This window comes from Neomonachus schauinslandi, chromosome 4, assembly GCF_002201575.2.
Source record: "Neomonachus schauinslandi chromosome 4, ASM220157v2, whole genome shotgun sequence".
NCBI lineage: Eukaryota > Metazoa > Chordata > Mammalia > Carnivora > Phocidae > Neomonachus > Neomonachus schauinslandi.
This window is the reverse complement of record NC_058406.1, coordinates 152876656-152903581: the sequence shown is the minus strand read 5'-3', so window position 1 is coordinate 152903581 and position 26926 is coordinate 152876656. Positions and strand designations below refer to the sequence as shown.

The 26926-nt window shown below is 44.9% G+C and overlaps 1 protein-coding gene across 1 annotated transcript in view; it reads left to right on the top strand.

Moving 5' to 3' along the window:
• The window catches only part of NCALD (neurocalcin delta), a 64285-nt gene that overhangs the window by 27900 nt on the left and 9459 nt on the right, over positions 1 to 26926 (top strand). Inside the window, exon 3 of the mRNA XM_044914269.1 lies at positions 19268 to 19664. Coding sequence (XP_044770204.1) covers positions 19287 to 19664 — 378 coding nt within the window. The 5' untranslated portion in view covers positions 19268 to 19286. The remainder of the gene's footprint in view (positions 1 to 19267; positions 19665 to 26926) is intronic.

Here is a 26926-nt window from a genome sequence, read left to right as displayed (position 1 = left end):
ATAAATGATAGCCATGGTTTGTCACTTATACCTCAACAAAGCTGGGGGAGAAATGATAGTCACAAAATGTGGTAGGAAGGACAATGGCTTTGGGGTTAGAAGCCTTGTGTTAGGTCATGGACATGTATTTAGCTGGGTGCCTCTCTGCAAGGTACTTAATCTCTTTGAGCACCTGTTTATTTCATTCTATCGATTGGCTCATTTGTTCAATAAACACAGGGCCTTGCTCTGTGCTATTATATTATGGTGGTAAAGAATATAACCTTTCCAGAGAGACATACCTGGGTTCACATCACTAACTTTGAGACTTTGATTTTATAATTTAACCCCTCTGAGTTTCAGTTTCCTCATCTGTTAAATGGTGATGATAATACCCACTCACAGCGCTGTTGTCAGCTCTGTAAATGAGGAGATAAAATGAGGAGTAAATGAGATTTTGTATATAAAACATTTAACAGTTTTTGACACATAGAAAAAGCTCAAGAAGTGATAGCAGTCTTTTTTTTTTTTTTTTTTTTTAATTCCAAGTACTGTACTAGTTGCTGGAAATGCAAAGGAAGAACTGGGGAGAGGGATGCTATGCAGGTCAAAGCAGACAAGACCATCTGCCTCAACAGCTCCCTGGACTGTCAGGAGGATTTGTGAGGTGAAAGAGTTTCACATGCTGTCTAACATCCTGAACAAAGGAAAGACATAGCTATTACCAGTGGTTGAGGCATTGTCTAGATTCTTCCCTTTTCCTATCTGTTAGTATGCTATCACCCGCAAATAAGGGGTGACCCCCATATGTCTGAAGTGATCCATACGTACATCCTCTCACAAAACAAGAAGTCCAGAGGTGGAGCGTGTCCGGGTTGGGTAATTCCATGGTTGAACGATGTCATCCAGAGGCCGTGTATCCACTCTGCCATTCTCAGACGTTGGGTGACTCAGCTCAGGATGACACCACACTGGCTGCAGCAGTCCCAGCCGTGACATCCTCACCACACCCCACACTAGAGGCAGAAGGAGACTCTGTCCTCCTTGTATTTGTTCTTAAGATCTAAGAAGCCCGGGCGCCTGGGTGGCTCAGTCGTTGGGCGTCTGCCTTCGGCTCAGGTCATGATCCCAGGGTCCTGGGATCGGGTCCCACATCGGGCTCCCTCCTCGAGGGGAAGCCTGCTTCTCCCTCTCCCACTCCCGCTGCTTGTGTTCCTGCTCTCGCTATCTCTGTCTCTGTCAAATAAATAAATAAAATCTTAAAAAAAAAAAAAAAAGATCTAAGAAGCCCTTCTGGGGATCCCACCCTCACCCTTGCAGGCCAATCTACAAGTCTCATTGGCCAAAGTTGGATGTCATGTTCCTTCCTAAGCCAGTCGATGATAAATAAAACTACTATAATTGGCTTATGCTAGATAAGATCCACCCTCCTGGGGCTAAGAATCCTTTCATCTTCCTCCCACTCACACCCCCCCCCCCCAAACGAGGCGCTGCAGAAGGTACAAAACACCTGAACAAAATCAAATTTCTGTTAACAGAGAAGGTCAGAAAAATGGTTGCTGGGTAACCATGTAGGATGTCTTCAACACTGTCTCGTCATTTCCAGTCAGTCACTGTATCTCCTAATTCCACCTCCAGAATAGTTTTTAAATCCACCCTGGCCTTTGCCCTGGTTCCCAACATCTCTTGTCTAGACTGTTGATTCCTTCTATCCTTGTCCCAACCATCTGATCTTCCCTTCAGCCATCAGTCAGCTCTTTACACAGTTGCAAGTCTGAGTAGACCATTTCCTAACTTAAAGACTCTTAAGACTCAATTCAGATGCAACCACCTCTTTGAAGACGCCCCAGATGTTTTATTTATGGCTCTCATAGATAGCCCCGATGAGGCTGGTCTTGCTTTTGAGCTCTTTGTATATTTTCTATGCTTCCTGCTGTCTTCTCTGTTCAATACAGTAGCGTTGACTACATGTGGCTATTAAACATCGGAAATGTGGCTGGCCCAAACGGAGATGTGTTGTAAGTACAAAATATATTCTGAGTTTCAAAGATTTAGAACAATGACCAAAAAAAGAGGGATGTAAAATACTTCATTAATAATTTTTAAATTGATTACGTGTTGAAATGATAACGTTTTGAATAGTTTGGCTAAATGAAATATATTAGTAAAATTCATCCACCTGTTTCTTCTTAATTTTTAATGTGATGACTAGAATGTTTCAAATTACCTATAAGGTACACATTTGTAGCTCTCATTGTATGTTGGTACACTAGACTGTTAGCTCTTGCAGAATAGGGGCTCCATCTTATTTATCTATTATTCATCACGTAGCTTTCCTTCCCCATTTCAGGGTCCATCAGAATTGGAATCTAGTCAAAATACTTTATTTGGTTAAAATAAAGTGTAAGACAACTCCATTTGCAGATGAAAGAACACAGGATGATTTCATGTTATTTGACTGCTGTTTCTGGATTTCTGATACATGGGTTTCTTTTCTCTGTTCTAATTAGTCTGAAGCTTTTTAAATTTGCCAGGTACTTTCTGTTGTGGTTATTTCTGGGCACTAAGTTGTTAGGAATTAATCCAAATTGAAAGAAGAGAAACTAGAATTTAAAGACTTTGATTAGGTTTGCTTGTCTCGGTTAGTTTTCATTCTGTCTTACTAGACATTCCTCAACAAATTATAATATTTTAGTTATTTTTACAGTTGTTATTAGGAATAAAGATGCAGACGTAAATTACGCTCTTTCTATTTAACTCCACTGAATTATAGCTGGCAGTTGCTTTTCTTCATGGATAAAAGAATTATATTTATATATGTGTGTGTGTGTGTGTGAATATATTTTTACAAATTATGATATTCTTAGCCAGGATTATTAAGAAAACCAAAAAAGTTAACATATTCTAGAAACATTTTAGGAGGAAATCTGTTTATAATGGCACAATAAAATCAGAAACTTTTTTTATATTCCATGAGCAGAAATGAGGGAGTTAAGTTTTGTAGTTATGGTAGCCAAAAAAATGCCATTGTTTGATGGAAATCATCCTTTTTTTATTCTTTAGAAACATCTAGAGAATTTACACTTCTAATTTGGAAATAAATACTATCTATGGTCATAAATCATGTGCTGGGGACTATAACAGGCTTATTCGGTGACTATTTGGTCAAAGGTTCAAGCAGCCTTTGAAAGCAGAATCCTGCCTGCCCCTCCCTGCCTCTGGGGCCTGCTGTCCCCTTGAATGAACAGAAACAATCATGGAGTCCGTTATTTTGTCAATGGGACTGCTTTAATAAGTGCTTTTTGCCAGGTCTTGTGAAGAGCATTGTTTCCTTTGGCTTTGATCTTGTCTTGACCACTCAGAAAAGCTCTGCCCCAGGGACATGTGGATGCTGGGAAGTTAGGATGGAATTCCAGGCCCTTCTCTTCCATGAGTTGGTATCCCAGGACTGCTGGGCAATTCTTTCTTTTTTCTTCAATTTTTCTTTCTTTCTTTCTTAATTTGTTTCTTGTGGTAAAACACACATAACATGGAGTTTATCATTTTAACCATTTTTAGGTGCACAATTCAGTGGCATTAAGTACATTCACAATGTTGTGTAACCATTACCACAGTCCATCTCCAGAACTTTCTCATCACCTCAGACAGAAACTCTATATACACAGTAAGCGCTAACTCCTTGTTCACTCCGTTTCTCCTAGCCATTTGTGCATTTGAATCCATTTTTTTGTTTAAAAAAGAAAGAAAGCAAGAAACCCAGTCTGCCTTCCCTGCTGAAAAAGAGAGCCTGCTGTATGGGAGGATGTGATTTGTGCTCTACAGTTCAGATTTCCCAGGGCCAAATGCAAACACCTCTCAGAAAAGGCAGCCCTGCCTCATCGCCTGGCAAAAGATGAGATGCAAGGCTGCTCACTTCCCACCATCCACACCGAGGCAGGAAGGGCTGACGTTCTGACAGAAAGCTCCAGCTGAGCATTATCTGGTTGCTAACACAAGAAAGGGAATTTTTAAAAAGGGAATGGAAGCATCCCTGTCTCTAGAATGGGAACATCTTGGAGGATTGCATATCGCCTTTGTTAGGAGAGTGAAGCTTCTTTTTGGTGTGTGTGGGCTACCATTTTATTCCATGAGGTAGTGTTAGTTGATGTACCGAGACCTGGAAATATCCAAATCCTGTTCTGCCAGTCCCCTCCTCTTCCCACTGGGAACTATAAAGATACAGACCTCGGGAAATCAAAGCACTTCTTATTAGCCGGACAACCAGGGCAGGCCTCTCCACAGATCAGGTTGGAGTGGATGATTTAGGCTCGAGGCCCATGCGAGGCCTCCACCCTCTCAACTCAAATTTCAGCATTACCACCATCGGGCAGCTAAACTGGAGGGGAGAGAGTCACTGTAGTACCTGTAAGCAGAAGGGATGGGGGAGACAGTGCCAGAGATTCCTGCTTATCTCTAGAGCCAGCTGAAAGCGAGAAGCAGAGGGAATGTACTGGACCTGAACAAACTGTAATCCTTGTTTTTGGCAAATCTGTAACCTGGAAACTTACCCAGTGACATTAGTGCTTCCTGAGGAGTGGCCCGAATAGAGGCAGAGGGAGGGTGCATCCTTCTCCTTCCCCATGTACGTAAAGGCATCTTAGGTCTGTTTCCTTCCTAACAACCACGTGCACCCCACACACTCATGATCACTATTTTGCAGGTGGCAAAACTGAGGAGCTGAGAGTAGCCTGCTGTATTCTTGAGTGGCAGAGCAGGATTTGGACCCTGATCTGTTGGACACCGTGGCCTATGATCTAATAGTTATTCCATAATATTCCTGTTGTCAAGCTTGAGGTCCACAAGGCCCTACAACACTTGCCTCAGCGGGTCCTCTTGTTAATCCTGTTCAGCAAATAGACGGGGATTTCTGCAACAGGTCAGTTCTAGTAGTAAGGCTTGGTTCTTTTGGGAAGCATTTCTGCTCATGGAGACCATCCATTCTGCCGAACCATTCATAAGGCTTAATTTAGAAACAATTGAAGTGATTATAACAAGAAAATTGTTTTAAAAGAAAAAGACAAATGATCTTATTTCTGGATAATGTAATTATTTTCAGGGCTTCTTTCTAATCAACAGTCAAAAGCCTGGTTAAAAATGAATGTCAGAGGGCAAAGCAGCAGCTTTGAAAAGTTGGGTGGTTTTTTTTTTAAGATTTATTTTTTTATTTAAGTAATCTCTACACCCAACGTGGGGCTCGAACTCACGACCCTGAGATCAAGAGTCACAAGCTCCACCGACTGAGCCAGCCGGGCGCCCCGGAAGTTTTACTGAGGAGACTGTAAAAGCACGCGGAGTTCAACCCACAGAGCTGACAGGATGCTCACAGTTACACTGACGCCTGGCATACGAACACACACACACACACACACACACACGCACACACTCCAGGGTGGAAGGAGCAAAGGAGACCACACGCACGTTACGCAATGATTATTATACTGTGGCACCAGGAAATCTCACACGCCCCCTCCAGGTGGCAGGAGCCCTCAGGCTTCCTAGAGCCTTGGTCACCCTCACCCACCTACCCCAGGGTGCTGCACGGATATGTGTGCTAAGACATATAAAAGGCCAGGAAACACTGGAATAGGAATACATGGTAAATAAAAATTCTCACAGGTAGTTTCCCGACCAAGCCTGACCTGAACAATGGAGATATATGGTAGATAAACTAATGAAACAGGATCCCTGCTCAGCCTGAAACTCTGATTGTAGATTTCTTTAAACCTTGACAGGGAGAAGCTTAAAAAAAAAAAAAAAAGGTCTTTTAAAAATCTGCAAACACTATCTGTCTTGCTAGAGATGGAGACCTCTGTATTACTTTGGGGCTATTTCTTTGACTGTGAAAAACATCCAAGTGCGGGCGCCTGGGTGGCTCAGTTGGTTAAGCGACTGCCTTCGGCTCAGGTCATGATCCTGGAGTCCCGGGATCGAGTCCCGCATCGGGCTCCCTGCTCGGCAGGGAGTCTGCTTCTCCCTCTGACCCTCCTCTCTCTCATGCTCTCTGTCTCTCATTCTCTCTCTCTCAAATAAATAAATAAAATCTTTAAAAAAAAAAAAGAAAAAGAAAAACATCCAAGTGAACTTTGAATTATGCAAATGTGAAGCCATGAGTCTTTTTGGAAATGGAGATGTTTAACATGCTGTAGTTTCAAGAAACTAAAAATGTTTTCTCTCTCTCTTTTTTTTTTTTTTTGCTTTGGGAAGGGGTGGGGGTGAGGGATATTCTGGCGAGACAGAGCTGGGCTTCCTGTCTAGGTCTCTCCAGAAAGACCATCCTCCCAACTACCATGCTAGGTTGCCTCCAGTGGTGAACAGGGTGGAAGGGGGGTATCAGAAAGAAGCCTGGATGGATGCAGAGGGATTGGGCTGGAGGCCCCTGAGGAGGATCATGAGGACCCTGAATGCCAAACATGGTGGGAGCTGAGGAGGGAGAAAGGGGAGATAGCAATGGGGTGATGGCCCGGGGACTGAGCCTTGATCGGTCTTCGAGCCTTCCACCAGCAAATTGTTTTCTCCTTGGAAGTCACACGGGAGACTTCCTCTAAGTCAGTGCCATGTGCTCTTTATATCTCAGGGCTTTTCCACCTTCTCCCAGGAGATAAGTGAGGATACATGCTCCAAGACTCTAAGCCACCTCTGTGATTTCCTGTCCAACACTGTGGCCCAAAGGAATCCTCTTCCCCTCACTGTTGTTATTCCAAGTACTGGGGGGGTGGGGGAATCTTCATTCACCCTATTTGCAGTTCCTACCCAAGCAGAGAGGAACAGGTTCCACCCAAAATTTGGTCATGAGATGCTATATTCAGAGCTATCCTGCAAGCTTCATCCTCAGGGTGTTTTTACAATTCAAATCTGATATCATGTCCTCATAAATCTATAAAGAGATTAGTTTATTGTCATCATTTCTTCTGGCGTCTGGGACTAATGAAAACAGGCTCAGAATTTGTAGCATCACTCACAGCTCTGTGTTTTTTGAGGGAGTCTGAGGACTGAGGGGCAGGGAAGGTTCAAGAGAAAAGCATCACTTTCTCTTTGTACTCACCTGGTGCACTGCCTTGTTCTCTTGTGACTGTGAAGCCACCTGAACCTTTTTTAACGAATAGGCTTATAGGCAAAATCCCATCATTCTAACTACCCCTGAGCCCAGTGTCACAGTGAAAATGACTCCTACCCGCAGTGCTTCATGGGTAACTCATCACTGGCTTGCCTAGATTATGCTCCTTGAGTGTAGAGACTACGTCTGTGATGTGAAACAATGGGGTTCTCAGGCTGACCAGCCGACCTGTCTGCCCTGCCATGCCATCCCATTTGAATCCATCTGTGCTTTGAATTCACTGTAATATCTTGCACCGCTCTAGGTACACAACACATGCTTAGGAAATTCTTGTGAAATCATTCAAAGGGAAATGGCATCTCCAGGAAGGAAGACATTGCTCTAAGCTTCTGTATACTCCAGCACATAGCTCTGAGTTTCACTCCAGGAATGGTGTTTGTTCTAACTTTCCAATCCTATTATTTGATCTATTGCAGACAGATTTAAATGTTTAAAGGCACACCTTCTAATGCATATGGAAAGCCCTGTGAGCTAAAGGAAAGAAATGATTTAAAGTACATGCATACCGTGGTTAAAATTCAGATTTTTAAATTTTTATTTTTGGCTTTTTGGTAAAAATGACTCTATTGTGGTTGGGGAAGATAGACAATAAAATTAAGGTGATAGTTTATTATAAGTGTTAAGGCAATCAGCAAAGTAGAGCAAAAGGTGTTAAAATTTTTACTGGGAGGTAAGGGAGGGCGCCACTGAGAAGGGGACATTGGAGCAGATCTGAAGCAGGTGAGGAAGGAGGCATGAGGATATGGTGGGGGGTGGTAAGTCCCTAAGGGCCATACAGCTAGTATGTCTTGTCACGAGGGTTGGATCTGAGGGCCCTCTGATTCCAACACCCATGTACTTAACCATTGTGCTTTGTCACCCCTCCTATGAAAGGCGATCAGCCCCATAGAGCGTCTGTTGTATTCTGGGGGACTTTGTCTTTTCCTTAGCTAGCTTACAGTGACTGTATTACCATCCAAAAAATGCCTTGAGACCACTCGGTTTCCTAGGCAAAGCAAGAGGTAAGAAGAAAGACAAACCTAATACCATTCCTGATAAACTTTGGCCTTAGACAAGGAAGCTACCAGCTCCCCAGCTATTCTTAGTAGAAGAAAGATTCACTTCACTGACAAGTCCATACACAGTAGCTTTGGTCACTACCAACGGAACAATCGCCAGGAGCATTTGCCAACCACCTTGCTATTCACCTAGCGTCAAAATGTGTGAATATCCCAGCTGTCCTCACTTCATGGAATTCTTAAAAGTGACACAAGCGGGAATGGTCAATGGGAAATAGGCTCAGCAGAAGGAAACCATCAGTTCTTGAGCATCTTTGTCTGAGCCTGCTCTGATTCCACCCAAACCCCACTTAGCCCTCCGCAGCCTCAGGATAGAAGACCAGAGAAAGAAACAGTGTCCTGCTCTCCATCTGCTGCTTCTCTAATGGGACCTCTTGCTTAATTTCAGGTTAGCATAATAACTTCCATGCAGGGAAAACACTCAGCCATGGGAGTCTGTCAGGAGTCCTCTCTGGGTACAAATCCACAAATGTCTGTCACATTTTGGCAAGTGATCCCAGGGAGGGGAGTCAGGTTGGAAGCTAACAGTAGTTCTCTTATTTTCTTCCCTCAGGTGACTGTTCTGCTCTTGTTTTTCTAATTCTCCATTAAAGCAAGGGGGAGAGTGTTCCCAAATCTGGAAGGCTCATCTTTGTAAACAATCCACTGAACCTTTGTTTCATTTAGATTAATAGTGGATGTGTACTGAGCACCTGTTGGATGCAAGACACAATGTTGAGCTTTTTTCCGGGTTCACTGGGACTCCTTTTCTCATTTAGTCCTTCAGACAGCCCTAGGAGAGGGTGTTATTATGCCTACTTTCTGAAGAAGAGTGAGACCAAGAGAGAGGTCAAATGACTTCCCCAAGGTCCCATAACACGGTACTATAATAAAGACTTCAATTTTGTTTTTCTGCTGGCAAGTCCAATTCTGTTTCCACACACCCTGCTGGAGGATGCAAAATGTGCAAGAGCTTAAAAGATGCAACTTCATAGTCTTCCTGTTAGCCCTCTCACCTAGACGTTTGTTGGATGGACAAACATTCATATTTCAGCCATGTTGGCCAGGGTAGAAAGTGATCGATCGGTACGTTCCAGCAGAAGTAGCCCTTCAAACACCACAGGTGTTGGAGCAGGGATGTGGAGGGGTGGGGGATGGGAAGGGTGCCTCTGATCCTGCAGGACTTTGTCATAATAGTTAGCTTCTCTGAACCCCTTGTCCTCTGGGTAAAACCAAGGTATAATAGCCCTCTCACCAACTCTATAGCAACATTGTGAGAATAAAATATTAATGCAAACTGCTTTGAGCTGCAACCAGAATCCCAGATTCCCTTCCTTTTCCTATCCCATGTAGGATACTATTTTTTAATAAGAATATTCCTGCGAAGCCAGGAAACAGTAGATGTTAAACACATGCTTGCTGAATAAATAAATAAAAATAATTATGAACTATTCTTAGACTCTATGGAGGGGCTTGTAGCAATTAACTAAATGCATCTGTGGCCCCAAGAGGATTTCTAAAAACAGGGAGTAGCACTCCTCTGGTACTTCCCGCTGCTGGTGAAGTGGTGAGGCCCGGATCCCCGTAGCTGACTTATTTGTCTTCCTCAGCGCACGATGGCTTTACTGTTTTGCTTCATTGTCTTGTCAAAACCCAAGGTAATAATTCCTCTCTTTTAAATGAGAGGACATTTAGTGCCTTTAGTTAAGTAGACATTTCCAGGGATCAGAATTCCACAGAAGTCGGCCGTGGTAGGGTCTTAGCCTATGACAGCCCTGGAGGAGTGTTGAGGACCCCCAGAGGTCCGCCCCTTTTCCACCACGGCAGCTGGCTCTGACCTGGCCCCTGGCCCCGAGGCAGCCCAGACAGGCAGGTGTGATGGCAAGGGGACATCTGCAAGCTCTCAACTTCAGGCACTCCAACAGTCTCTGTCTTTGAGACAGCTCTGTAGTTTCTGCAGCCCTGGAAGGTGACCATTTAGTATGGCCCTTGGCCACTTACTAGGGCACGTGAAGCATACAATGTAGGTTCACCTCTAATTGGTGGCCATCCAGGAGGGAGCGGTGGAGAGTCAGCCAAGAGCTGGACGTGAAGTACCAGGGAGAGGAGTGAATGAGTGGCTGAATGAAGGTCAGGAGGGAGCGTCAAGAAACAGAGCACTTAGGGTGCTGTTTGGACAAAAGATCTCTTTAGGCCAAACCAAGAGAGGGGTCATTTCCATGCTCATGGTCACGCACTCTTGAAAGAGCAGGCTGAGTGTGCCCTCCGAGGTGCTAGAAATAATAAAGGCTACACGCTTACGTGTGTGCCTGTAATACGGGCAGCCCAGAGGGGCTGGGGTGGAATTCCCCAACCAGTTCCAATGCTTCTTCAAGTCTAATCCTCGCTGGTGTGTAAACTCTTGCGAAACACACAGTTAGGATGTAAAGGCTCCAGGGGAAAATTTCTTGTTGGAGAATTTCTAAGGGAGGGTCTGGAGATCATGGTACTTATCAAAGACGTCAAGAACCTCTTTGTAATATCTGTTACTCAGGGAATCCGGGAACCAGGACTGAGGTAAATGCCAAGGGAATAAAAAAAAAAAAGCAGAATCAACCTAAGTGTCCATCAAGAGGGATTAGTTAAACAAATGTCATGCAATGGAACGCCAAAAGGACTGTAATGCTCACATTAGTAACCACTCTGTCAGTTACCTAATTCAGTGCTTGGCTCAAGGTTAGTGCTCAGTACTGTCCAGTGAATCAATCAATCAGTGAAAATTCAGCAATTTATTTTTTTATTATTTTTTTAAATTTATTTATTTGACAGAGAGATAGCACAAGTAGGCAGAGCGGCAGGCAGAGGGAGAGGGAGAAGCAGGCTCTGTGCTGAGCAGGGAGCCCGATGCGGGGCTCGATCCCAGGACTCTGGGATCATGACCTGAGCCAAAGGCAGCCGCTTAACTGACTGAGCCACCCAAGTGCCCCGAAAATTCAGCAATTTAAAAAGATGAGATACATCCACATGTATAACGTGGAAGAATACCCACAATATACTTTTCAGTGAAAATAAAGGTTAAAAAATAGGATAGTGTGGGGGCGCCTGGGTGGCTCAGTCGTTAAGCGTCTGCCTTCGGCTCAGGTCATGATCCCGGGGTCCTGGGATCAAGCCCCGCATTGGGCTCCCTGCTCGGCGGGAAGCCTGCTTCTCCCTCTCCCACTCCCCTTGCTTGTGTTCCCTCCCTTGCTGTGTCTCTTTCTGTCAAATAAATAAATATTGTGCATTTAAATGTTTAAGAGGATGTATATAAATAAAACCGTCAATAGTGGTTATCTTCTATGCAGTCATATTGGATCACGGCGAGTGTTCGTGTTCTAATTTCTATATCCCCTTATTACTTACAGTTTTTACAATAATGATGTATTACTTTGGTAAAGAGCAAAACCAAAAATGATATTTCCATTTTGGGGAGGGGGTTGTTGTTCGATAATGTTCTATTCAGATTCTATTAGAAATATGTTTTATTGGCAGTAATAATGGAAAATAGAACTTAGACAAGAGCCCAAGACCAGGCCCTCTGCAGTCTGAAATGCAGAGTCTATAGAACTAGAGCCCAGATAATTCAGAGACTGTAACGCCTGCTCACCTGGAGAAGACCAGCTGTGTCTCCTGGGCTTTCGCACACAGCCCGGGGAAGGCAGCAAGAAGAAGGCTAGTGAGCCTCCTGCTCACTGCATTTGTGTAGGGGTTCAGTTCTCATCTCAAGCCCTGTCACCAAGGAGAGCAAGCACCAGGCGTGTGACCAGCCGTCAGTCACAGGTGTGGGGTCGGCCTGCCCATCCTCATGGGGAAAAAGGCCTCTCTGCACGCAGTAGCCGTGGGACAGGCCCGGAAGGTGACGATTCTCCAGGCGATGTCAGCAAAACCACCTTCGTGAGGCACTGGAGGTGGTAGGAAATAGGTCTCAGCAACTCTTACCAGAGGCCAGAGGAGAGAATATTCTTTGGGCAACATGAAAGGAAGTTAGTGAAATTGTTATATGACTTCAGTTCTCCCTCTTTAATATTTTTTTTTTTTTTTTTTTTAAAGATTTTTTATTTATTTATTTGAGACAGAGAGAATGAGAGAGACAGAGAGCACATGAGAGCGGGGAGGGTCAGAGGGAGAAGCAGACTCCCTGCAGAGCAGGGAGCCCGATGCGGGACTCGATCCCGGGACTCCAGGATCATGACCTGAGCCGAAGGCAGTCGCTTAACCAACTGAGCCACCCAGGCGCCCCTCCCTCTTTAATATTTTAATTCTTCCTTGTATGCACCACTGTTTTATTTCCTAATTTGTCCACTATATATAAATATATCAGTTTATATATAGGTTCTCCTTTTAAACTTCCACTAAGAGACAAGCTCCATTGAAGAGAAATTTCTGGAGCAGTGTGCTCTTCAGATTTTCCTGTAGTCCTTTCCCCACCCCCCCACCCCCCCAGTAAAAATCAGGGACAACTGACCCAGAAATGAATTTGCTGGATTTTAGCCACCTACAAAATTCAGATGTCTGCAATATCTGATGCCATAGTAAATGAACACTTGTTCCCATGCAGCTGTAATTCTTATCATTTCCTTTCTTATATTTTAGGAAACTTTTTCTGGTTATGTTTTCATAATGTAGACATTCCATCGGTCAAAAATTCAGACCAACTCTTAGAGGACAAGGTCACATGTCCCAGACAGGCGCACATTTTAATCAACCTGGTCTCTTTCTGGAATCACTGTGGGGTCTGTGTTCCTTGTTGCGGCTCCACCTGACTTCAGCTGCTAGCATCTTGCAAATTCCATTTTAGGAGCCCTCGGTGCAGTTTGCATTGAGACTTTTCTGAAGTTGGCCAAGCTTTCCAGAGTAAGTTGGACTTTGCCCTGGAAAATCTCACTCTGGGCTCTCAAGAATTAACTCATGGAGTTTGTGGAACTGGATGAGGAATCACAGGTCCAAGATATAAAGAAGGGAGCACCTGTCTTTCAAAGGAGTATCCACCACTCACCATTTCCTTTCCCTGGGGTGTCATTTTTAGGAGCTATTCCTTTTTCTCTTCGTTTTAAATGGGAAGTTGACTTTATGTTTTAGATTCCTGGTCATAGTTCTTTGCTGGTGGTTTGGTGTCTTCTTATCCTGTATATTTTTCCTTTCTCATCTGTGGTCAGTATTAACCCCAGATTTATGTTTTGGACCCTGGGAGACTGGATATGACCCAGAATAAGTTGCAAATTCCACACTGCCCATCCCAGAGTAAACTACTAAATAACAGAATGCCGATGTCTCACAGAATTGAGGTCCTTTTCACTTAATGAAATGCAGCACAGATTCAGCTAAAATAATATATATAGTTATATAAATAGTTATACATTTATAAAATATACCTTTTATATATATATATTTAGTAAACATATATTTTTATATATGTTATATATATTTAAGATTTATATATAGGCATATAAACTAAAGGGTTGAGATATATTTACTACTTAAAAGTCTTGTTCAAGGCTCTAAAGCAAAGGCCCTTAGAGGTAAAAGATGGGCCATGTGGGAGGCTAGGGGACCAGGGGCACAGGGGACTGAGAGATGAGTCAGAGGTGGCCCCGGGCGGCTTACACGGAACCCTGGAGGCCCAGCGGGAAGTCTGGATTTTATTCTAAGTGTGTTCGGAAACGCTTCTAGAGCTTGAGGCAGAGGAGTGACATCGTCTGTTGTGTGTTTTTAAAAGGTCACTCTGGGGAGCCGTGGGGAAGAGACTGGGGCAGGGTGGGGGTGGGGAGAGGGGTGTCCCAGTGGAGAGAGTGATCCAGAATCCGGGGATGGAGATGGTGGCAGTTTGGACCGAGGTGGTAATGAGGGAGATGCTGAAAAGTCAATGGATTTGAGACAGATTTGGGGACAAAAGTGAAAGGAATGACAGAGGAGTCCTAGGGCTTTGGAGTGGGCGATTGGATGGCAGGTGGCATCCTCCACAGGTGCGGGGCAGGTGTGGGGAGCACCCAGGGAGGGAACCAAGAGCCAGTTCCTTCTTCTGTTCTGCACTGATGCTTTGCAGGTGCTCCCTGAGCTGGGCATGGAGCTTGCAGCAGGGAAGCGGGCAGAGTCAGCTTTGTGTCTTCCTGCCACCTCACGGGCCTCCTTCTCGTTCTCCTTTACCAGCTCCTTCTCCTCCCTCCAAGTCTATGCGTCAGAACAGATAAGGGCTCACCGTCCCCTTTTCTCCTTTACCCACCACCACTGACTTGGGGCTTTCATCTAGTCTTTGGCTTATAAATATTGTCTGTATGCTGATGACTCCCGAATGTATTCTCTCCCTGGACCTCTTCCTCTAACTCCAGACATTGCCCATCTAGCTACCTACTTGACATCTCCAGCTGGGTATATGCTGGGCATCTCAGAATGAATACCGGCACAGAAACACCGAGAGCCATGCCCCTGCCTCGCCCCAAAGCCCTGCTTCTGCATTTTTCCCATTTCAGGGTCAACTTCATCCTTATAGTTGCTTAGGCCAGAACCTCGGAGTTCTGCTGGACCAGTCTCTTTGTTCACGAACCATCATCCAATCCTGTGGACTCTCCCTTCAAGCTGTGTCCAGAATCCAAGCCCTTCTCACCTTCTCTGCTTACTGCCACCCTGGTCCCGGTGCCCTTGGCTCGTGTCTGGGTCCTTGCCACGGCTTCCCAGCTGTCTCCCTGCCTCTGTGCTACCCTCGTTTGGTTTACTCTCAAAGCGGCAGCCAGAGAGTTCCTGGTAGAATATAACCCCAAATCCTGCAATGGCTCCGTCTCACTCAGAGTGGAAGCCACTGCCCTTAGCGTCTCCTATGGGTCCCACGTCACCCGGCCCTCGTTACTGTTCTGGTCTCATCCGCTTTCCTCCCCACCCTCCGCCCCAGCCGCATCCCTGACCCCCTAAGTCTGCTCCCCATCTACACCCTTCTCGTTGGCTGTTTTCTCTGCCTGGAATAGCCTTCTCCCAGTCATCTCCACGGCTCCCTCCTTCCCCTCCTCTCTTCCTTTGCCAATGTCACTTTCTTAATGGGGCCTTCCCTGGCTTCTTAGCTAACATTTTGACACCCACCCAGCTACTCCGGGCATTCCCCAATCCCCTTCCTTCTTTACTTTTCTCCGTGGAACAACTCTTTCCAACATTTCCCTTATTTATCTTATGTATCGTATGTCTCTTGCTACTAGACTGTCAGCTCCATGAGAACTAGGGTTTTGTCTGTTCCCTGATGAATTCCCGGTGCTGAGAGCCATGCCTCCCTCCTAGGAGACACTTAGCACCTACTTGTGAAATGAATGAGTGCTAATAGGAGGTTGTCTCCTCTCGCCTAACTGCTTCTTTCTGACTTTTTATGGAACTGTTGTCTTAACTTCCATCTGTGCTTTGTCCACGGGGTTAGTAGGACATAGTGGCAAAACCAGTGGACAGCCAAGTGCAAACGGAATTTACCATTTGGCTGCCTCATTCCCAAGCTGTGTGACTTGGGATAAGTCGCTTGGCCTGAGATTTCATTTCTTTGCTTATAAAACGGAGGGAGCTGTCCTATCACTCAGGGTTGCCGTGAAGTTTCAATAGATGATGGATGAAGGGCTATCAAGGACAAGATATGGTTTTCATTTACCACAGTGTCTGGCCCAGCCTCAGCGCCAGAGTTTTATGCACATGACTGTCTCATTTAATTCTCAACATCAAATCAGTGAGATACAAACTCGCACCGCTGAACTCATTTTATAGATAACAGAACCTAGGAGCACCAAAAAGTTCAGTGAATTACTTAATACCCAAGAGCTAGTCAGCAATTCAGACAGGCTTTGAAACTAAGCATTTTTATTCCATGGCCTGAGTTTTTCCCCACTATGTTCTACTAGCACAAAGTTAATGTCAAATGGAGTAATGAAAAGGATTTGACCTGACGTGCAACTTTTGTCTCCCGACGATTTTTTTCTGGACTGCTAATGAACACAGCATTTCCCTGATGGTATTTTTATCCCCTCTTCAACTCAAACAGGCAGAAATTCCTGTCTTCCAATAGAAAAAGGTATTGTCAGGCATTCCTCTATCTTTCCCCTCCTCCCCCCAGGGAAAGAAACGCTATCATAATGTCCCCTGAGATTTCTGTTGTACGGTCTACCAAGTCCAGATGGTTTTCTCAAGTTCAGACATCATACTTGGTAAAGTATTTGTAATTATCTACGGAAACACATCCTGGACTCAGTTGCAAACACGGCTTCCCAAATCACTTATTCCATGCTCTTCTGCCTTGTGTTATGGCCTTTCTGTGCTAATGAATTTGTAAATGTGGTTTAATTACTGTTTACTGAAAAATAGCTACACACGGATCAGTCTCAGTGGAAGACTTAGCCAAAATGTTGAGGCAGTTTGTTTCTAGTGCAAAAACAGCTAATAAGTGAGAAGCACATTTTAGACATTGGGAAAGGAGCTTAAGTTTAGTTTTGAAGAAACAGTGTTGTATAGACCCAGAAAAAAGAAATCATTCTTTAAGAGAGTAGATCTAAATATCAAAATGATATTTTTTTCCTAAGGCTGGGCACACGGTGATTTGCACAGAACCAAAGTATTAGGGATGGTGATTTGATTGAACACCACACCAAAGAGCTGTACTTTAAAGAGCCCCCAAAAAGGAAAACCTGAAATTACTTGTAAATGTCATAAAAATGTTCCGGAGCTCTGGAAAGCCATGTATTATGTATTACCTCATGTTTCTGAATTCTTGCCTCAGGCAAATTGCCAACTTAACAACTAAATGACAGTTTCGAAATTCTAATACAGACCGGCCTCTCTAACTTTGCTTTTCTCCCTCCAGAAAAAAAAGGGACACATGAGGGAAATAAAAGTTATTGGAAGGTTCAGTTTATAAATTGTGCTTCATTTGGAGCTGTAGTTTAGTCTTGCTCTTGCATAAAATGGTGTTTGCCTGATTCTGCATGAAGAGGGGACTTTCTGCCCCTGTGGCTGTTGGTCCTGCCAATAGGACCTGTGCTGTCCTCTCTCCATCCTTTCGGAGGGTCCCTGTCTAGGAAGGGGGTGGGGGCGCGGAGCCTGTTCTGCCTCCAGTGCAAAACTCAGAAAACAGAATCAGTCAACTTGCCAATTCCTAAGATTGCTTGGCATTTCTTGAACTATGGATAAAAATGCAAGAAGTTTGAGCAGGGTGGGAGGCAAACACCGCCCTCTAGGAATTTATTTTTAGTGGGGGCAAAAGACAGGCAATTCAGTATAAGAGATCCCCAACTGGGGGGCGGAGCGGGGTGGGGGGCACGACCAGGTAAAGGGGGTCAAAGGTACAAACTTCTAGTTATAAGATAAAAAAATCCTACGGCTATGATGCATGGCCAGGGCCTCATCGCTGTAGTGGAAAGACTCCTTTTCTGGGAAGATTATTATGGATTTCCGTGTTGTAATGATTCATCTGTCTATCGGTCGTTCCTTTTTTCATTAACTTACCAAGTGTTATTTATGGGGACCAGAGAGGGAAAAGTAGTCCCAACAGAGACTCCGTCTGAAGGGGCTGACCCTGCAGAAGGAGGGAGACAGACATTAACAAATAAACACCAGAAGAGAAAATCTCAAAGAAAACTGGGAATCACGATTAAAATGGGGATGTGTGGTCTTTCATATACTCTTTAATTTTCCAAGCTTTACTTTCAGGATTTTTTCCAATATAGGAAAAATGCAAAGTATAAGTGCAGAGCCCCTTTATGAGAAGGGGCTGATCTTGACCGTGCTTAAATCATAAGACTTTGGAAATAGGAACTAAGCTCAGATATCACCTCCTCCAGGAAGGCTTTCCTGATAGCACCTATGTCCCCTTTTGGCTTGGGTATCCACTCTATGTTCTCTCATCGTACCACATCCATTCCCTGGCAACTGTGAACTGAATAGCTAGTGTACTGTCCCCTCACTGTCACCACCATTTCTGAACTTAAACAGCTGGAGGCCCCTGAAGACGGAGGGGCCACATCTCACTCTTCTTTGAATCCACAGCACCAGACACATGCCTGGTGCCAGGTGCTTACTTACTTAATGTTGATGGCTCTGTGAATAGGAAGATGATAATTCTAGTTGTTTTTTTCCCATCTAACAAAAGTTGCCTTTGTTACCCCCCCACTATGTTAAGTATAAAAATAGGTAATAAAAGTGTATATATTCTTGTTTTTTGAAATGTAAATGTACTAAAAACATATGTTAATAGTATATTTAGATAAGCATGCATATAAAAAATCTGGAAGGACACGCACCTAAATGCTAGCAGGGTTATCTCTAAGTATTAAGATTTGAAATGTTGCTAACTTTTTTCTTTATGCATCGCTGTGCTGTTTTACTATATTGCGATGGATGTGTACTACTGTTACAATAAAATATGAGGTTAACTGTATTTAAAAAGGAAAGTTTGGCCTCTTCCATAGGCATGCACGTAAGCGGTTTATGAAGCCTCATCTTTACCATCTGAACTCAATGCTGACAGTAAATTGACCTTGTGAATTTAAATAACCCATCTAACTTGGTAGCATTTAATGGTATTAGATGGGTTTGTATTTTCCTCAGTCATATCTGTTTCATAATATTCAGAAGGTACCCAAGCAGCACTTTCCTGGGAAATACTCGAGCAATAAAACATAAATTACCTCTTTTGTCTCTCTCTCTCTTCCAGTTCTCCTCCTTAAATTTTCTCTGCTAATACTTGGATTGGATGTTAGAGCCTCAGACGTCTTAATGTCAGGCCAGACTAGACCTCTTGCAAATAGATGAGGCAGAACGAAGTAGCCAATTTCTCTGGCTCTGGCTCTCCCCCTCCCTCCTTTTCTCCCTCTTTCTTTCATTACGAATCCCTTGTTTTTGCATGGCTCTGTATAGAAGAATTATCAGTTTTCTGATCAGTGCTATTTCTGCTCGGCATCTTCTGACTGCCTGTCTTTCTATCATTTTGTTTGGCTGAGTTGGACAACCAGACGGTGTTGTGGACTAAAAGAGTCTATTTCTTTTTCCCAAAGGAACAATCACAAATTATAAAGTGTGCCTCTGAAAAACAGGTCTAAAAATGAGACGTCTTCTTTTCTCTCTGCAGCTGAATTCTCGCTGCCAGGATGGGGAAACAGAACAGCAAGCTTCGCCCAGAGGTCATGCAGGATTTGCTGGAAAGCACAGACTTTACAGAGCACGAGATCCAGGAATGGTATAAAGGCTTCTTGAGAGACTGCCCCAGTGGACATTTGTCAATGGAAGAGTTTAAGAAAATTTACGGGAACTTTTTCCCTTACGGGGATGCTTCCAAATTTGCAGAGCACGTCTTCCGCACCTTCGATGCCAATGGAGATGGGACGATAGACTTTAGAGAATTCATCATAGCCCTGAGCGTGACATCGAGGGGGAAGCTGGAGCAGAAGCTGAAATGGGCCTTCAGCATGTATGACCTGGATGGAAATGGCTACATCAGCAAGGCAGAAATGCTAGAGATTGTGCAGGTACGTAGCCCTAGCCCCTTACGAAGCGAAGGGCGTGAGTCACAGGTAAGAACTGGCAGGTGCACCATCCAGCATGGGGCGGGTTGCCGACTGGTGCCCATCTAGTCTTTGATTCGGCCTACGCAGTGTTTTTGGAAATGCTGAATCCATATTTCCAAACAGGAGATTACACATAAAAACGCAGATTGGTTGGCATCTCTTGAAAACTCAAATCTGGCAACATTGGGCCCCCATTCTTGCTTGGCCTAAGTCACCTGATTGCTTTGTGGTGACCCCCACCCTACAGATGGATGTACACTCTTCAGCAAATCCTGCTCACTGTGGCCCCTCCGTCCACCCATCCCAGTGACCTGCCCAGACCTCAAGCCTTTGGGGTTATAGCCCCTGGAGTGGTGTGTAATGATCAGTCTCTGACCTGGGGTTCAGACCCTGCCCCTTTCAGTCACCACCTCTGTGACTCTGACCGGCTTAATTCGCCTAAGTGAGCCTCAGTGTCCTCATCTGTGAAATGGAACCGTCAACCCATGTTGTGGGGTTAGTTCAAGATTAGATGTGACTGTCCATGTTCAGTGCCTAGCGCAGTGCCAGCTGCATGGAAAAGCTCATCATCACCACCATCATTAATTTACAACTTTCTTAGACTCTTAAATAAAGGCAGGGATCTCTGGGCTGGCTTCTGTCTCGTCTCTCAGAAATACAGACATTGTAGAATCAAGTCCTCCACCGTTTTAATAGGAAGCAGTCCATTTTATTTCCCCAAACCACTCACCCAGAGTAAATACCCTGAACAGAACAGGAGAAGGGGCCCTGGTGTTGGCCCTCTTTTCCCTGTCAGACCCGAAGGGAAAGTGGGGAAGGGGCATAAGGAGTCCTAAGTGGTCGTGGCACCTACAGCTTGGTTGGCAGTGACTGGGACTGGGAGGAACTTAGGGGGACTGAGACGCAGCTCAGGGGAGGATCAGGACAGCTTCAGCTGCAGGCAGTAAAAAGGACTAGGTGGGTGGGCTGGCCATCACTCATCATCTTGGCAGGCGAATGGGCACAAGAGGGAAGCATCTGGAAGCAGACAGCAGACCAAAAATGGGCATTCGGCCTCCTGGAGGGCTCATCTCGGAAGCCAGCACTCACTCCAGAGTGTCAGGGTTTCGAGATGGATCTGCAGCCCCCGGGAGGACAGGTGGGGGTGCTGGAAGGATGACAAGGAGACAGAGAGCAATCCACTGCTGGTGAGGTTGGGAGGGGAGTCAGAGGGGCACTTGCTTTCAAGGAAAGAACCAGGGAGACCTGTTACAGAAGCTACGGTCAGCGCCAAAAGAGACCCACACGACTGCCTTGTCCTCGAGCCCTTGTAGCTGAGGCCTGTGGTCTGCTCCTGGGCCAGTGGGCCTGAACCCGCAGGGGCAGTGAGAGGGACAGGTGCACACGGAGCCGGGGGCGGAGCAGGAATCCAGTTGACCTCTGTACCAGCAAACTCTCCCAGGTCTGCCAACTAGTTCTTTCTGCAGCTTTTCCTTCACCGCGGGCAGCGACTCTCCGAACGCGGTGTGTTAAATTAATCCCTCAGAGACAAAATCTTAAACAAGACTAAAGGATTGCTCCCCGCCCCCAAGGATAAATGTATGAAAAATATAATGTCAATGGCAAAAATATGGGCAGTAGAGAAAAATATAAAAGCAAAAGAGAAGAATTCTCCATAATCCCACTCCACCTACAAAGAGAATCACCGCTATTAATTTTATAATACTAGCAAATGATATTTTCTGGTCTAATTTCCATGCATTTGAAAATGTCTAATTGATTTCATAATGTATATGAAATTTTGTATCTTGCCATTTTCACTTAACATAATAATACAAGCAGTTCTCATGTCATAAAAACTTTAATAACGATATTTTAATAGCTGCATAATAGTCATACAATATAATTTACTTTCTCTCCCTCTATTGTTGGATATATAGGTTGTTTCCAGGTGTTATTAATATACATGATACTGTAATTTTTAAATATAAAATAACAGATAATTCTTGTGCATGAAACTTTTTCTGTGTTTAGGGTTATTCCCTTAGAATGGATTCCCAGAAGTGCAATTACTGGGCCAAAGGGAAGGAGCATTGATTTCTGAGGTACTCGATGCTCTCTGCCGAACTGTTTTCCCAAACGCACGCCCTGAGTGAATGAAGGGTGTGCCGCGTCATTGTACTTTTCTGATTTTTCTTCATCTTTGCTAATTAAACAAAAATTTAAATTTCAAAGGTGATTCATTTTAATTAGCTTTCTTTTATCTCTCCTTTTTGGGGGGAGTGCTGCACTCTGACCCCGTGTCCTCTGCGTCACTGCAGAGAAAGGGGTGACTATGTTCTCCTTTTGAAGAGAATGACTTCCTAATTGGGATCTGGGGGAAAAAACTTCCTAGCAGCCACTGTGTTATCTCCTGTTGAACGTTTTTGTGCAGTTCTCCTGGCTGCCCCTGGTCAGGAGTTTGGTGGCCAGTATTGACGAAGATGTTGACCCGCAGTCAGGGAGAACCCTCCAGACCCCAGGGGCTTATGAACATCCAACCATTCAGTTAAGCACCTGCTAAGTAGCTGGCACTGGGAATAAAGAGTGTGGGCAGGAATACAGACACTCTCCCTGGGCTGTGGAATTTGGTTTGCAAGGGCGGGTGGGGACTTTGCCGAGGATGCGCAGAAGGTGCTAGTAAGCACTTGCTGAGCCCTCGCCGACTTCCTCTGTGTTCAGCATGGAATGTAGAAAGTGATCATAGAAACGAAGGGCCATTCAGCCTCACAAGACATTTTCCTCCACTTGTAAGTAGCTCAGTCCACTCGTAGGCCCACGGGAAGCTTCCAGGTCATCACGGGAAGGACTCGGAGTCCTTAATAAATGCTTATCTGCTCAGGGTTTTTTAGGAGCCTGCAAATGGAAGCCTTGAGTCTCCTTCATTGTTTTCTACAGCACCGCACCCTGATGATTAATATTCATGACCGTGGGGAGGAAACCCTGCAGCCCCTTGAGGCAATTTCCAAATTGCCAATGAGATTAAATTAAATTTAGAACCCTTTTCCTATGAAGGGCTATGTTACTCTATTCTGCTACTCTGCAAACTGACAGTTCGTGGATTCTCTCATTCTTACGCTAATCCTCGGGTTGCAGTGACTCTGGATGAACTGGGATGTGGAGGATATTACCAGACTTCCCATTCTATTTTTTTCTTTTCTCTCCCCACTCCAAAAGTGAAAGCACTCTAGGCCCTGTCCCTGTCCCAAGAAGCTGGGTACCTGTGTGCAGATTCTCTATTTGGGGGGTGCGGGTTCTAGCTGGTCGGCGCCATCAAGGAAGGACCTCCGCTGGGGATGCGTGTACTTCAAAGGAGTCACTGTCCATGGGTTTCTGCTTTGTGTTTGGGTCAATATATGTTAAGGAGTGATGAGACAAGAGCAAGCTGTGGGCCCCAGAATCATTCACAAATGACGGTTCTATTTGTTAAAGTGAGTAAAACCTGCAGCTTGATGACAAGCACCAACATATAAATTCCTGGCTAAACTTCTGCTCCTCCAAGACACCAGAAATGCAAGCAATTTAATAAAATTTAATAAAATGCAAATTCCTGGTGTTCACCAACAGACACTAAAAACTGGTCAGGGCCCAAACAAGTTCATAATTAGGCTCGACAATGGAGTGTAGTAATCCACAAATTTTCTAGTTTTTCTTTCCCTGACATTGTTTCTTAGCAAGTGTAGTGTAGCATTGATATCCGCAGAATATTGTTTACAGTGACAAGCTTTGGTTTCTGTTGCAGACGCTAATGACACCCTGGGAGTTCCCTCTTGCTGATGTAACAGATTACCGTAAAATTAGTTGCTTAAAACAACACAAAGTTATTATCTTAACAGTTCTCCAGGTCAGAGGTCTGAAATCAGTTCTACTGGACTAAAATCAAGGTGTCCACAGGTTGCATTCCTTCTGGAGGCTTTAGGGGAAAATCTCTTTCCTTGCCTTTCCTGGTTTCTGGACGCATTCCTTGGCTTGTGGCCCCCTTCCTCCATGTCCAAAGTCAGCAATAGTAGATTGACTGAGTCCTTCTCACACCAGCATTTCTCTGGGTATCTCACTTTGCTTCTCACTTCCACTCAGAAAGACCCCTGTGATAACATTGGGACCAGCCCGTTAGGACAACCTTTCCCGATCGCAAGATCCTTAGCTTAATCCCATCTGCAAAGTCCCTTTTAGTATGTAAGGTAAGATATTCACAGGTTCCGGGGGTAACAACATGCATATCTTTGGGGGGACTGTTATTCAGTCTACGACATAGGCCAAAATGCAGTTATGTTCTTTTTAAAAAAAAATAATTTTGTGCTCTATCAACATCTGGATGAACAAATAAAACCATATGCAGATTTATTTTTAGAGTCTTAAATGAACATTTTTACGTTCACGTGTTTGGTTTTTTTTAAGTGACAAATTAAGGAACATGGTTTAGGCCCAGTATTTTATTAGCATCAAAACTGCCTATCAGGAGTTGTAAGCCAGACAGATAACAGCTCTAACCTTTCCTCATGTTACAGCAGATCCTCTCCTCCCAGGTGGGGGCCACAAGAGCAGGGAAAAGCCTTCCTGCCCCATGCAGCAACCTGTGAGCCCAGCTGGAGGCAGGTCTGCACGCCCACACCCAGCCCAGCCCAGGGTCTGAGGAAAGGGCTGAGCAGGCGGGAAGGGGCATTGCTGATGTGGTCACGAGGGCTTGGATGCTCCCTGGGATGTTAGGGACTCAATAAATGTTGGCTACCATTATTCTATCACAGTTTCCAGAGCGAGGACAAGAGGTTTTCCTGCTAAATAAAGGGAGGTCGTTTCCCAAAGGACAAGGTAATAGAATCTTCTATTAAGTTTTAAGTTAAATTTACCTAGTCAACAAAATTTATGTTCACAGAGAGGAGGGAGGTAACCCAATGAAACTCTCAATTGGTGGAACTCACAGATATTCTGGAACAGATGACTTTAGGAGTTCCTACCTTCTTCACCTGTTACCTTTCCTATCAAATACCAGCCCATCTGGGAATAACTAAAACTTCTGGGCTACTCTGATGCTCACAGGACTCTGATAAAAGAATGATCAGCTTTCCAGGAGAGAATGTGGTTGGCACCAGGAATCTCCCAAGCCCGAACTATTGCCCTGAGCCCACAGGCAAGCTTCATGCATTGGGACTCTTTGGGGAGGACCTGGCTGGGTTGGTTCTCAAGTTCAGGTTAGAGACTTTCCGAGAGGGTATACACAGGCCGACGTAATGTTACCCAGAACAGTCCTCAGGAAACTTACTTTGAAAACTAGGTTGGAAATTTTCTAATTAGCCTATTTATTACTTGTATGTTAATGATCGCTTCGAAAATATTGGTGTTCAAATAATTACTGTCTTGGAATTAGACTCTCCCTCCTTGTTGGGATTCAGGGTTAATTGGCATTTTAAATGAAGGCAGGGTGAACATCAGGACACCCTTAATCTATCTTTTCATGCCTTTTGAATGAGTGGAACCTGAGGGAAGGAGGTGACTGGGAATATCCTGGTGGCTCATCACAGAAGATTTCATCTCTGTTTCTTTTTAGCAGTATTGGAAAATTTTTTTTCTCATTCCCTCATGTGATGAAGGGCATGCAAAACTATACAGCAGCTGGGTAAGGAGGAAGGAGGTGATGGTGGGGGCCAGGCAAACGTTTGCCCTCCAGGAGCACCAAACAGATGCACAGATTAGGCCCAGCTGGTTGCAAGATCACCAGCCAACTTGTGAGTGTCTGTGCCCCTCAGGACCAAAGTGAGGACCAGGAAAACTTCTTCACATTCTTTCAGAGCCACTTCCTGACTGGCACTTGCATTTTTTCTCCCGATCATCTTTCTAAATTGATGTCATAGATACTGTATCAATTTTAATATGTTTCTTGGAGACCTGAAACACTGTGCTCTTTTGATTCCATGGTGGGGGTGGGGAGTGGGGGATGGAACAAGAGCTTCTAGTCCATTTTGATATGGTCCCCGGGAATTCAGCTCCACACCCTTGCCTAATTCTCAGTTTTGAATGTGGACCACAGATGTGACGCTGAAATGCAACTTAGATTTCTTTCCTGGAGGAAGCTCTAAAGCAATTGCTTAAGCTAGTGACTTTCTCAAAGAACTAATCTTCGTGCTCAAGGTTGTGTTTGGTTTATCCCTTTCTTATTAGGGGATTAATCTTATGACAAGAGTTTAACTCTTAGCATCGAGTATGCCATCTGGCAACATGAGTGAGGCGCCCCCCTCTGGCCGTTCCCTCCCGGTGGCCTTCGTGGATTCCTCTTCCTTCTTCTGCTCCCCGACCATGGATACCATGGATACTCCCGAAGCAGAGTCCCAGCGACAGCCCGTGTTTCCTCCAGAAGGCTCCTCCCCTCAGTGCTTGCGATGGGCTAGGCCTAGTGCTGAGGGCTTTCCACGCTGTACCCGAGTCCTAGGTCTGCCGTAACAAATTATCATAAACTGGGAAGCCTAGCACAACAGAAATGTATTCTGTCTCAGTTCTGGAGGCCAGAAGTCCAAAATCCAGGTGTGGACAAGGTTGGTTCCTTCTGGAGACTCCTGGGGGTGGGGAGGGAAGGTAATCTGTTCCATGCCTCTCTCCCAGCGTTGGTGGTGATGCAGCCCTCCGTGTTCCTTGGCTCACAGCTGCGTCCGTCACTCCGGCCTACGCCTCCATCATCACGTGACGCTCTCCCCGTGAGTCTGTGTCCAGAATTCCTTCTTCTTATATGAACTCCAGTCACTGGATTGGTTAGGGCCTGTCCTAATCCAGTATGATCTTATTTTAACCTGATCACATCTGCAAAGACCCTCTTTCCAAATAAGGTCACCTCGCCTTCTTCACACCTCCGCCAGCCTCTGGGTGCACATGAAGTTTTGCGGGACACCGTTCAACCCAGTGCACACGCATCATCTCGCGGAGCCCTCATGACAACCTTGGTAGCCCCACTTTATGGAGGGAACAACCGATAACTTCCAGATCTCCACCTCTGTGATGTCCAACTTTTTTTTTTTTTTAAGATTTTATTTTTAAGTAATCTCTACACCCACTAGGGGGCTGGAACTCACAACCCCGAGATCAAGGCTGCACCTTCCACCAACCGAGCCAGCTGGGCGTCCCTGTTACGTCCTACTCTTAGTGACATCTCCACTGAGCTGTCACACTGATACTTCAAAGTCGGCACTCCAAAATCAAACTCGTCCCTACCCCCCCCC